Genomic DNA, 12,158 nt, shown 5'->3' on the forward strand with positions numbered 1-12,158 from the left:
TTAGATATACTTGACAATTTTATTGCTGAAAAACATCCTCTGGAGTAACAGCAGTAACTCCCCTCAGGGCTCCTGGGAGTGTTTCTGTTACTGTGAAGGGAACAGAGGGCCTGGGGACAAGGTGGGATTGTACTGTGGAGAGTCACAGAAGACACACACACACACACACACACGCACGCACGCACGCCCGCCCCCGAGAGCTACAGCCACCAAAATAACCATCAAAGGAGCCAGCAACCTGTCAGAACATCCTTTTGCTCCAAGAGAGAAGAATTTCCCATGGTGCCCTGTGTCCTGAGACACGAGGCCATGCAGGCTCCCAGGATGGGGTGTGGAGGCCGCTACTTCTCCATCTTACTGTTTTCTAGCCTTGGGTGGGGACAGGAGTTGAGGACTGGGGAGATTTGGGGACAGACAGTCACACACACACACAAGCAAACGCATATACCCCAGCAGTGAGGCCTCCCAGATCTCATGGCAGGGAGGGAAGCTGAGGCCTGTGGCTCCCCGACTGTGTGGGCGGGACTCTCCAAGAGGCCCTGTTAGTCCGTTCATCCATGCTGCATGATCCCAATGTCCAAAGCACCCCCCCAATGGGGCAGGGAAGGTCCCTACTGGGATTTACATGACTGATTCCTTCTCACAGGTGTCAGCGTCCCCAGCAGGTCCTGGACAGCGTTTGAGGAGAGGGTTCCCTTCCTCAGTGGGGACCGGCAGCCCAGCCAAGGGGGCCTCACTCTTCACATGGATCAGCTCGGGCACTGAACTGCGGGACTCTGTGCGATCCACGTAATTTTGGAGGAGTCCTGCCCCAAAGGCGTCACCTTCCACGTTGAGGACAGTACAGGACCGGTCGCTGAAGGGGGAACAGTGAGGGGGAAGTGAGGGGGAGGGGAAGGGTCAGGGCCCAACTCTCTCCCCTCTCCCTGCCTGGTACCTTCAAGTCCCCACCATGGCCTCCTTCACAGAACCCTGTTCTACGCCTCTTAGGAGCTCATCCCTCCATCCTCCCAGGATCTCAAATATCCCTTCCTCTAGAACCTTAAATATCTTTTCCTCTAGAACCCCAGAAGCCTCCTACCCACCTTCCTTCCCCTAGAAGCCCAAGTGTCCCATCAGGCTTTCTCTCTGCCTTAGGACCCCAAAGATCTCCTCCCTCCTCCCTGGATCCCCAAAGATCCTTCTTCCAATCAAATACAAGATTTGTTCCTTCTGGAACCTCAAGAAATCATGCCTCCCTTTCCTTGGGGCCCCAGAAGATCCATCAATGCCTCTTTCTTCTGAAATACTAAGTTCTCCCTCAGGCCCTTCTCCTCCCTAGAATCCTCAAGATCTTTTTCCTTCCTCTTTATATAGTTTTTGTGTGGGTGTGTGTGCCATTTAAAAAAATTGAGATAGGGCTTCCCTGGTGGCGCAGTGGTTGAGAGTCCACCTGCCGATGCAGGGGACGCGGGTTCGTGCCCCTGTCCGGGAGGATCCCACATGCCGCGGAGCGGCTGGGCCCGTGAGCCATGGCCGCTGGCCCTGCGCGTCCAGAGCCTGTGCTCCGCAACGGGAGAGGCCACAACAGTGAAAGGCCCGCGTAATGCAAAAAAAAAAAAAAAAAAAAAAAAAATTGAGATACAATTCACATACCATAAAATTCACCCTTTAAAAGAATACAACCCAGTGGTTTTTAATTTATTCAGGGTTGTGCAACAATCACCAGTATTTAATTCCAGAATATTTTCATCACTCCAGAAAGAAACCCTCGTACCCATTAAGCAGTTATCCCCCATTTCCTCCCATCCCCCAGCCCTAGGCAACCACTAATCTACTTTCTGTCTATAGATTTGCCTATTCTGAACAGTTCATATAAATGGAGTCATATACAATGTGGTCCTTTTTGTCCGGCTTCTTTCACTTAGCATAATATTTTCAAGGGTCATAGGTTGTAGTATGTACGTTTGCATCACTGCTTCATTCCATTTTATTGCTGAATAATATTCCATTGTGTGGACATATGACACTTTGTTTATCCATTCATCAATTGATAGGTATTTGGGTTGTTTCCACCTGTTCATTATTAGGAATAGTGCTGTTATGGGGAATATCCCTGGTGGTCCAGTGGTTAAGACTCTGCCTTCCAATGCAGGGGACGCAGGTTCGATGCCTGGTCGGGGAACTAAGATTCCACATGCCTCGGGGCAACTAAGCCCATGTGCCGCAACTACTGAGCCTGTGCTCTAGAACCCATGCACCATTGGAGAGCCCACCTGCCACAACTAAGACCTGACTCAGCCAAATAATTAATTAATTTTTTTTAAAAAGGTGTTGAATTAAAAAAAAAAGTGCTGCTGTGAACATTCACGTACAAGTTTTTGTGGACATGTTTTCAATTCTCTTGGGTTTAAACCTAGGAGTGGTATCGCTAAGACACATGGTAACTCTCTATTTAACTTTTGAAGCCAGACTGTCTTCTAATCTTTTACACTCTTAACAGCTTAATCATGATAGCTAACAATTACGTAGCATTTTCTACTTACTGTTCTAAGTAGTTGTTCTAAGAAAGCTGTGTGTATTAAGTCATCTAATCCTCCAGGAGAAACTATTCTCTCCATTTTACAGATGGAGAAACTGAGACACAGGGAGATTAAGTACTTGCCCAAGGTCATTATAGCTAGCAACAGTGGCTCTGGGAGCCTGGTCTAAGAGTCTGCTCTATTAACCACTGGGACATGCTACCTTTCTGGGGTTCCTCTTGGAACCCCAAAGATCCCTTTCTTCCCTCTGATTGGAACACTCAAGGTGAGGTCCCCTCCCCTTTCTTCTAGAACCCCTTCCTTCCTCTCTTCTGCTCAGAGGCTCTCAATGACCCTCTTGCTCATCCCCTTTCTCAGGAGTACCCCTGAGCCCCCCGAACCCCCGAACCACACTCACACTAGCCAGTCCACAGCCAAGATCAAGGAGATGTCGTGAACCGGCAGGCTGACCGCCTCGAGGATGATGGCCAGAGTGAGGACACCTCCGGCGGGGATGCCCGCGGCGCCCACACTGGATGCTGTGGCGGTGACCCTGGGGGAGGAGAGAGGTCAGGGAGAGGCCGCTCGGTAATGGGAGAAGCTGTGGGGGTGGGGCTGCTCCTCCCATCTCGTGTCCATTCTCAAGGGAGGGGTCAGGTGCCTTGAGGGTCCTAGCCGCAGCACCCCCGCACTCACAGGATAGTGATAATCTTCACGAAGTCCAAGGATCGCTGATTGAGCTGTGCAATAAACACTGCAGCCACACACTGGAAGAGCGCGGCACCGTCCATGTTGACAGTGGCACCGATGGGCAGAATGAAGCGGCTGATGTGCTTGGCCACGCCGTTCTTCTCCTCCACGCACTTCATCATCAGCGGCAGCGTGGCGGAGCTACCAGGGACCGCAGATCTGAGTTAGCGCGAGCTCACCCGGCCAGACCGACGGGCCCCGCCCACTGCTCAAGCCACGCCCCACCTACCTCCCCTGACCATCCCCTGGACCAGGCCCCGCCCACACAGCACCTAATCTCAGGCGCAAGCTCTGCCCACCAGCCTAGACCTCTGCTTCCCACGACCCCGAGCCTCCACCCACACCCCTTAGCCCTCCCCGGCTCGCCATGCCCTTCTCTTCTCAGAGCCCGAAGGCACTAGGGATCCCACAGAATGGAAGCATTCCAAAATATAGGGAATCTTGGACCCCTGGGAGATTACCAACGGCTACCCCTTAAAATACACATAAAAATTCATAACTAAATTCTAGAATGTCTGAGCGCTCACTGACTCACACCCCTTCCCCATCTCTACCAATAACAGACCTCGACTAAGAATTACTATCTCTTGGGGATGCTGCTATAGGGAGGGTTGGATCCTGAGGGGACCGGGCCAGCAGTGACGGACAAACTACTCAGGAGAGGTGGAAGGAGCTTTTAGAGGTTGGATCCATGGTAAAGCACTAGAGTCCCCCAAGGCCAGGCCTTGGGGTGGGGAGGGGTTCTCAGGAAGGGAGGAATAAATCTCCAAGGCAGTAGTTTCCTAATGGGGGTGGGGGTTCCCTGTACCCAGATCCCATGTCCCTAGACAAAATTTCAGGGGTCTTTAGACATCTGATGCCTGCTCCAGGCCCCTTAAGCTTAAAACCCCTGCCTTGGTCTGCCCCAAGGTCACACCTGGAGGAAGTCCCGAAGGCAGTGGCCAGCGGCGTCATGATGCCCCACAGGAACCGGTAGGGGTTCTTGCGGGTGAAGAAGAAGTAGATGAAAGGCAGCACCAGGAGCCCATGGATGGCGTGGCCAAGCAGGCAGCACAGGATGTATTTGCCGAGACTGGCGAAGAGCATCCCCACGTCCTCCATCTCCACGATCTTGCCGGCCACCAGGAACAAGATGCCCACAGGGGCATACCTAATTACCCAGGAGACAGCTTGCCACCTCTGACCATGTGCCCACCCAGGGCCAGGCATTGTGCTGGGCACATGGCCTGACCGCATTTCTCAGCCTCCATCAAAGTCAGGAAGTGCCCACAGCAATGTGGGCTGAGGTTCGGGCACCTCCCCTGCCATCCTCCAATCTCTCCCATTGAACACAGTGCCGTTGGGAGATAAAAGAAGCTTGGGTGGTTCCATCAACCACTTGGAGTAGAGTCACCCACCAGATGTGGACTTAACACATGACCAGGAAAGAAACACCCGCCGTGCATATCATTTACATATTCTGGGTTTGTTTGTTACAGCAGCTAATATGACATAAACCAATACACTCTCTCACCATGAAAAATAAAAACCGTGGTTCACGTCTTAATGACAACTCCCAGGTATGAAGCGTTTATGATGTACCGAGCCCTTGAACGGGATTGAATCTTCACCACAACCCCACAAGGGAGCTCCTATTTTTCGTCTCTTGCTGCTATCATTGAATTAAAATCAAATAGGTCTGTAAAACAGGGGCCAGAATGCTACCAACCTCATAGGAATCTTGGGAGGATGAAATGAGATGCCAGTTGAAATGAGTTGAAAGCTTTTTGTACACGATAAGTGAAGTCTATAGACTTCCGCTGGGATTTATTATCACCCTCTCCTGGACGGAAGATCCCAGGGGTTGCATGTGTCTCCTAGCCAGGAGGGCTCCCAAGATCACTTCCCTGATTGCCTGATCGCTATGGCTACTTGTCTCCAAACCCCTTCTCCTCTTTAGTTACAGAAGAAAAGCACCATTTCCCAGCCACCTGTGCACCTAGGTTTGGCCAAATGCCCAAGTTCTAGCCAGTCAGATGTGCCCAGAAATTAAACAAGTACTTGACAAATATTAGCTAAGCTTGTTTACTGTAGGCACGCTGTAGGTCAGGCACTGTCCCAAGAATTTTACATGTATTAACTCGTGCCTGGTACTATCAACGCCGTTTTCCAGATGGGGAAACTGAGGCACGGCGGGATAAGTAACTTGTCGTAGGGCACACAGCTGGGAAGTAGTAGCGCCGGGATAGGAACTCAGGCTGCCCAGCTTCAGAGCCTGCTCTTAGCCATACACCAAGTGTTTCTATGAGTTCCACACAGCAGCTTCTTAGATGTCAGCTACCCTGGAATCAGGGTTGGGGTGGGGGGAGATTTGGTAAAAATGCAGCAGCCCTAACCCTGATTACCTCACCTCCTGATTTCTGACCTTCTGACCCAGGGTGGGTCCTGAGAATCAGTGTGACACCATGTGGAGATGAGACAGGGGAGGTAGCAAGGGTGAAGCTGAAGGCCTCTGCACATGTTTTTTTCCCTCATTATCTGAGGCCATTTAACAAAAGCTCATGCATAATGGTGATAATCGTAGCTGACATTAACTGAATGCTCAGTAGGTGCTAGACATTTAAAACTCTTTCTAAGTGCTTTACTTACACCTCAGTCACTCATGTCATCTTAATTATAACCCTATAAAGCAGGCACTATTTTCCATTATTGATCCAAAGGTAAACATTTGATGACAGTGAAATCTCAGAAACTGAGATGCATTAGCCAGGCTGCGGCCACAGCTCAGAGGTCTTTTTGTCACCTTCCAATAGGATCAAGAAGGTTCCAGGATCAGTATTAGCTCTCACGGCATACAGCACTGTCCTCACCTTATAGATGAGGAAACTGAGGCACAGAGAGAGTAAGTCACTTGCCTGAAGTCACATAGCCAGGGAATAGTCGATGCTGGATTTGAATCTAGGCCGTCTGGTTCGAAGGAGCAGACAGAGGATTGCCCCACCCCGCCTCACCAGCCCCTCTCCCACCACTTACCACATGATCCAGGAGACCAGCACCATGGTGGCATCATTGAAGGAGTTGAAGAAGCGGATGAGCAGCTCTCCCTCAGGCCCCAGCTTCCGCAGGGCCACGCCAAAGATGATGGCAAACACCACCAGGCCCAGGATGTTCATACCCTCCACCTCACCCCCCACAGGCACCTTTGGGCAAGAACACATGGGGATGGGAGGGGCCATTCAGTCAACCTGCACAGTGACTGAGGGCCTGTCCTGCGCACTGCTGGGACCCAGCAGAGACAGGACCATTCCCCGGGCCCCATCCTCCCAAGGCTCAGAGTCCAGGTCCAGGGACCACTCAGAGTGGACAGGGCTGGGACGGGGGAACCCAGGGGAGTATGGGAACCAAGGAAGGTTGTGCTGCCAAGCTTGGAGGAGGGGAATCAGGGAGGGCTTCCTGGAGGAAGGGGCTACGACCCGGAGACCAGGGGTGAACAAGGTAAAAGGAGGGGAGGGGTATTGTTACCTCTTCTAGAGAGAGTTAACAATATGCAACAACCTTGAAATGACTCTAACTTAGGCATTCAAAGAACAGAAAGAAATTCACTGTGGCTGGAGCAGAATGGACCAGGCAGAGTCACAGGATGAGGCTGCGTGGGTGGATGGGCAGGGGCAGGACCTCACAGGGGCCCCGGGGACTATGGCGAGGAGCCTAGGCTTTCTTCTGAGGGCACTAGGGAATATGACAGGGCTTTAGGCAGGAGAGAGGCTGGGTCAGGTTTGTGCTCTGGAAAGAATACTCCAGCTGCCAGGCTGAAGGTGGGTGGGAGGGGGTGGGAAGGGAGGGGAGAAGAGGGGCCTGGACCTGAGTGTGGCTGTGTGGACGGAGAAGAGAGGGCACAATGGAGAGTCCAGAAAGGCAGAAAAGACAGAAATTGGGGAGGGGCTTCGGAGAGTTTAAAACAGATTGCGCCCAAATGTTAGAGGACCCAGGGGACTTCCCTGGTGGCACAGTGGTTCAGAATCGCCTGCCAGTGCAAGGGACACGGGTTCGAGCCCTGGTCCGGGAAGATCCCACGTGCCGCAGAGCAACTAAGCCCGTGCGCCACAACTACTGAGCCTGTGCTCTAGAGCCCGCGAGCCACAACTACTGAGCCCGCGTGCCACAACTACTGAAGTCCACGCACCTAGAGCCCGTGCTCCGCAAGAAGAGAAGCCACCACAATGAGAAACCTGCATACCGCAACACAGAGTAGCCCCCACTCGCCGCAACTAGAGAGCGCAGCAACGAAGACCCAACACAGCCAAAAATAAAAATAATAAATAAAAAAGAAGACCCAGAGAGCAGACGAGACCAGGGTAAGAACAAAATGGAAAAACCAAGGTGCAGGGCCCCCCACCACCTTCCCAGCTCTTACCTTCACCTGGGTTCCGTTGAACAATCTCTCCTCATAGGAGGTAGCGTACTGCAGGTGGGGTTGGGGAGAGTCAGCATCAATTGTCATCGAGGCTCCCCCACCCCATCCTGGCACTGACAATACTCAAAGCCCGCCCTAAGCTTCCCTTAAACGTGATCTCATTCCATCCCACCAGCAACCCTGCTGCAGTAAGACTATTCATACCCCCATTTTCCAGAGGTGTAAAGTGAGGCTCAGAGAGGTAAAGGCACTTGCTCAGGGTCACACAGCAAGAATTCGAACCCAGAGGAGGCTCAGAACCCATATTCTCATGAGGGGCGTGGATGGGTTTCATTCAGAAATCAGCCAGGAGCCCTGCAATATGGCCTGTAAATATGTGGGCACGTTCGTTTTTCCAGGCACCACCCAAAATCAGGCACCAAGGGGCTGGAACTGGCTGTCTCCCTCCCTGCCCACCCCCCAACCCTGAGGGACACCCCAGAGGACTCACTGAGCGGAAGGCTGCGGACACCAGGTTGGAGGGGAAGATATTTCTGCAGAGATAAACATGGTGGGGGGGGAGTATTAGATACCACAGGAGGAGGTCAGGGGGGCTGGGTTGGCCTCTTGGGGTGAGGGGAACCTTGGAGGCCCCATCTGTACCCAAATGTGGTCCTCACCCATGCCTCAGCCAGGTTCAGCCAGGCAGAGATGGACCTGGGCCTGCACATCTTTCCAGGGTGTGCAGAGTCTCAGTTGGAACCCTGGGACCCAGGAGGCTGGTGTTCTAGCCCAGAGGGAATGTGGATTGAGGGTGAGGAATGCCAGCTTCCCAAGGCAGGCTGGGGCAGGGTTACGGGGCCTGGCTCCATCCCACACTCAGCACCCTCAATACTCTGGACATCTTGCATCAGCCACTTCCTCCTGGAGGCCTGGGAGGGCTGAGGAAAGGGCTGGCCCTGGGGGCTGCCTGGTGGGTTGCAGGCTGTGGGGAAGATCTGGGTGTGTTAGGGAAGAGGTGGTGAGAAAGTGACAAGGATTGACTGTGTTGTTGTGAATGCGCCTTTGTGTTTATGCAGCCACTCTCATGCGAGGATGTCTGGGTGTGACTAAGTGTGCAGCAGCGTGCATTAAACCCCACTGAGCATGAGAGGGAGTCGGACAGTGGCCCCGTGTGCCTCAGGGCAAGACAAAAATAACAGCCAAGGTGACTACGGGCGGGCGCTGTACTAAGTGCTTTATATAAATCAACTCATTTAATTCTCCTGACAGCCCTCAGGACCCTGCATTATTACCCCCATTTCACAGAAAAGGAAGCTGAGGCACTGACAGGTGAAGAAACTTGCCGTTAGGAAGTGGCAAAACTGGGATTTGAAACCGGCCAGCTGGTGCCACAGTCCGAACCGCTCGGCAACCTCGGATCCTCCTTCTCACAAAGACGTGGGTGCGCAGCTGGTGGTGGTGGTTGGTCGTTTATCGGGTGTTGGTATCCGGTTGGGTGGTGCAGGTTAGTGTTCAGATACGTGTGACCCTGTTCGCGTATGGCCCTGTAGGCACGTATGTGAGTGTGCATGTGCTCCTGAGCTGTGTTTAGGCAGTGTTACACATGTTGGTGCGGTCAGCGGCATCAGTGAGCGTCTGCGTGCCCGTGTCCAGTTGTGTGTCAGTGGCTTATAAAGTTGGGTGGCTCTGAGATGTTCCAGCTAAGTCGCCGAGTGGCTGGCCAAATGAGCTACATGGATTTGGGCACGACGGGGAAGCTTGAACACATAAACAAACTTCAAGTGGGTGTGCCCGTCTGCAGGTCGGCCTGTACCCACCCAGGCCAGCCAGGGCTGGGTCAGGACACAGCTAATCTCCCCCAGCCAGGAGGTGCCCACCCGCTGTAATTTCTGGACACCAAGCCTCCCCCCAATATCGGCCTGCACTGATGCCCCAAGAGACTGAGGGGAACCCTGTTCCGTGACTCATCATTTCCTTCCCCCACTTCCAGGAAGTCCCCAACCAACCTGGAGACACTGAATCAGCAGGCCTCAAAGGCAAGGCCATGTGGATCCAGCAGCCTGCCCTCCTTAAAAGGGGGGAGAGAGCCATTCTTGAGGGCAGGGGAGCAGAAGCCCAAAAGAAAAGAATCTGCTCCCTTTCTGGGCAGCCTAGTGGGAGGGGAGGGCGGCCGGGTACCAGACAGAGTAGGAAATGGGATGGAAAGTTTGTGGAGGTGGCGGGACTTACCTACCAGGAACATAAAAAGGGGAAGCCAGGGTCCTGCCCAGCTGAACTGGGTGGGGAAAAGAGGCCGAAAAAAGGACCTGGCTTTGTCTGGGGGACACGTGGTGTGGGGAACCACGTGGGAAGAGGGCCTGGTGGGGGGTCATTCTGATCTCTTCAGGTCCTGCAGGGGCCCCTTGCCCAGGGCTCCCAGAACTTTTATCCAGACACTGGCCCCATCCTGGGGCCCTTGGCCACCCAAAGATCCCCTTCCAAGTTCCCCTCAGGATCCTCCCCCCTCACAGCAGAGACCCTCTTATGTCCCCCTCAACCCCGCAAAGCATCACTTCTCCCTCTATAAGACTTCCACGCCCCTATCACCCTCCTGTGGGGTCCCGCTTATGTACGCAGGCCCCCATGTTTAGAAATCTCCTCCAGGAGCCTGTTCTCACCCTCTGTACCCTGACCCTCAAGGGGCCAGAGCTCCCCCCCAACTATCCCATCCTGTTTTCCTGAGGCCCTGGGGATGTCCCGGACACGGAGGACCCAAAACCCCCCTTCCGTCCACGTGGCGACTCCGGCCAACCCTAACACGCGTCCCCTCCCCACGAGGCTGAAGCACCCACCCCCTTCCTCCAACCTCCCCACCGGGAGGGCGGGGTCTGACCTCACAAGATCCAGGAACGAATCGAGCACCTCCTTGCTGGGGGCCTCTTCCACGGAGCCCGTGGCCCCGACCGAGGCGTTGATGGCGGCGAAGGCGGCGCCCGGCTGCAGTGCGAGCGCCAAGCCCACGCCGAGCGCCGACGCTAGCAGTGTAGTAACCAGGAAAAAGAGCAGCGCCCAGGCGCCCAGGCGGCCGAGCGCGCTCGGGTCCAGGCTGGCCGCGCCGCCGATCAGGCTGCACACCACCAGCGGCAAGATAATCATCTTTAGCAGGCGCAGCAGCAGCTCGCCCGGGAAGGCAAAGGCCTCCAGGCGCGCTGGGCCCAGCGCTAGCGCGCCGCCGGCCCCCGAGACCCCCAGCCCCAGAGCCACTCCCGCCACCACTGCCACCACTGTCAGCAGCACCAGCAGGTTGGCGCGAAGGCAGCGGCGCACCTGGTCCCCGGAGCCGCAACAGCCGCCTTTTGCCGAGCCGAGGTCCTCTAGGGGGACCAACGCCGAGACACCGTTGGCGGTGGGCTCCGCCGCCGCGTACCCCTTGGGGTCTCCCTTAGGCGGATCGGCCACCATGATGAACGCCCCGGGGTTCCTCAGAGCCTGGAAGCTGGGAGCGCTTGGGGCTCCTTCCCAGGACGCTCTCGTTCCTTAAAACTTTGTTGAGTTAACAGAGCCTGGAGGCTGGAACTTTGGAGGGTTCCTTGGAGTTGTAAGTCCACAGCGCTTAAGTTCCTTGTCTCTTAGAAGCTGGGGTGTTTGAGATTCCCCAGGCTGGGCGCTGGGGCTCCTCTGCTCTTCGTTTGCGCCCGGCGCTGAAAGCTGGGAGGTGGGAGCACCTGGGGTTCTTTACCCTGGGGGTTAGGAATACGGGAGTTTCTCAAGCTGGGACCTAGGGTCCTTGGCTCCGGAAGGCTGAAGGCGCCCAGGCGGCAGAGGTCTTCAAGAGGCTAGGTCCTGGTGGCGCAGATCCGGGAGGCGGGGACCTGGGGTGCCTGGGTCCTGGAAACGGAGAGCTGGGGAGCCTGAGTCTGGGGGCCGGAAGACGGAGCTCCGGGAAGAGGGGGGCCAGGCTCTTGGGTCCAGGCGGGAAGATCCGGTCCCCTGGGTGCCGAAGGCGGTGGCCCGGGATCCCGGGAAGAATCAGCTGTTAGCCGAGACCGGACCTCCCGGGCTCGCCGCGTGGCTCTGAGACTGCTTGGCGGAAGCTGCCGGGATTAAGAACCCGGGGCGAGGCTTGAGAGAACGGGGACAAACCCACCGGTGCCGATTGGCTCGGTCGGGTTCAGGGCCCTCCAGGGCGGGGCTTTGGCTGGAGTAGGGCCAAGTCACCCCGATAGAAGGCAGAAAAACAATGGTTACATTCAGGGGCGGGGTCCGGGTGGGTGGGGGTGGAGGGTCCGAAGGGGGCGGGGCGTTGGGAAGAGGCTTTTCCCTGCCGGAGGATAGGGTATTGTGTTGGGGGCCTTTAAGCCACAAAAGTGCCTGGCGCGAGGGTCTCTAGAAAGTGCCAGGTGATCCGCGGGTCTGCAAATCAATTTAGCCTGAAACTTCTCTTCCTCCCTAAATTCCGGTCTTTTGTCCCTTCTCGTCAATTCCTCGAATGTAAAATACAGATCCCTCACGTGATCGGTGTAAGAGTTAAATGAGATGGAGTGATTTACTTA

The 12,158-nt window shown here is 54.9% G+C and overlaps 1 protein-coding gene across 1 annotated transcript; it reads right to left on the reverse strand.

Annotated features, from left to right (window-relative positions):
- SLC1A5 (solute carrier family 1 member 5) lies at positions 1–11,700 on the reverse strand. Its single transcript, XM_082607097.1, has 8 exons — positions 10,499–11,700; positions 8,135–8,177; positions 7,645–7,692; positions 6,264–6,430; positions 4,168–4,401; positions 3,198–3,392; positions 2,920–3,054; positions 1–856 (listed from the first exon to the last, which is right to left on the reverse strand). Exons 1-8 carry the CDS (start codon positions 11,065–11,067, stop codon positions 622–624), a joined length of 1,626 nt encoding a protein of 541 aa, XP_082463223.1. The 5' UTR covers positions 11,068–11,700; the 3' UTR covers positions 1–621.
- Positions 11,701–12,158: the final 458 nt, after the last annotated feature.

This window comes from Mesoplodon mirus, assembly GCF_964341445.2.
Source record: "Mesoplodon mirus genome assembly, chromosome: 19".
NCBI lineage: Eukaryota > Metazoa > Chordata > Mammalia > Artiodactyla > Ziphiidae > Mesoplodon > Mesoplodon mirus.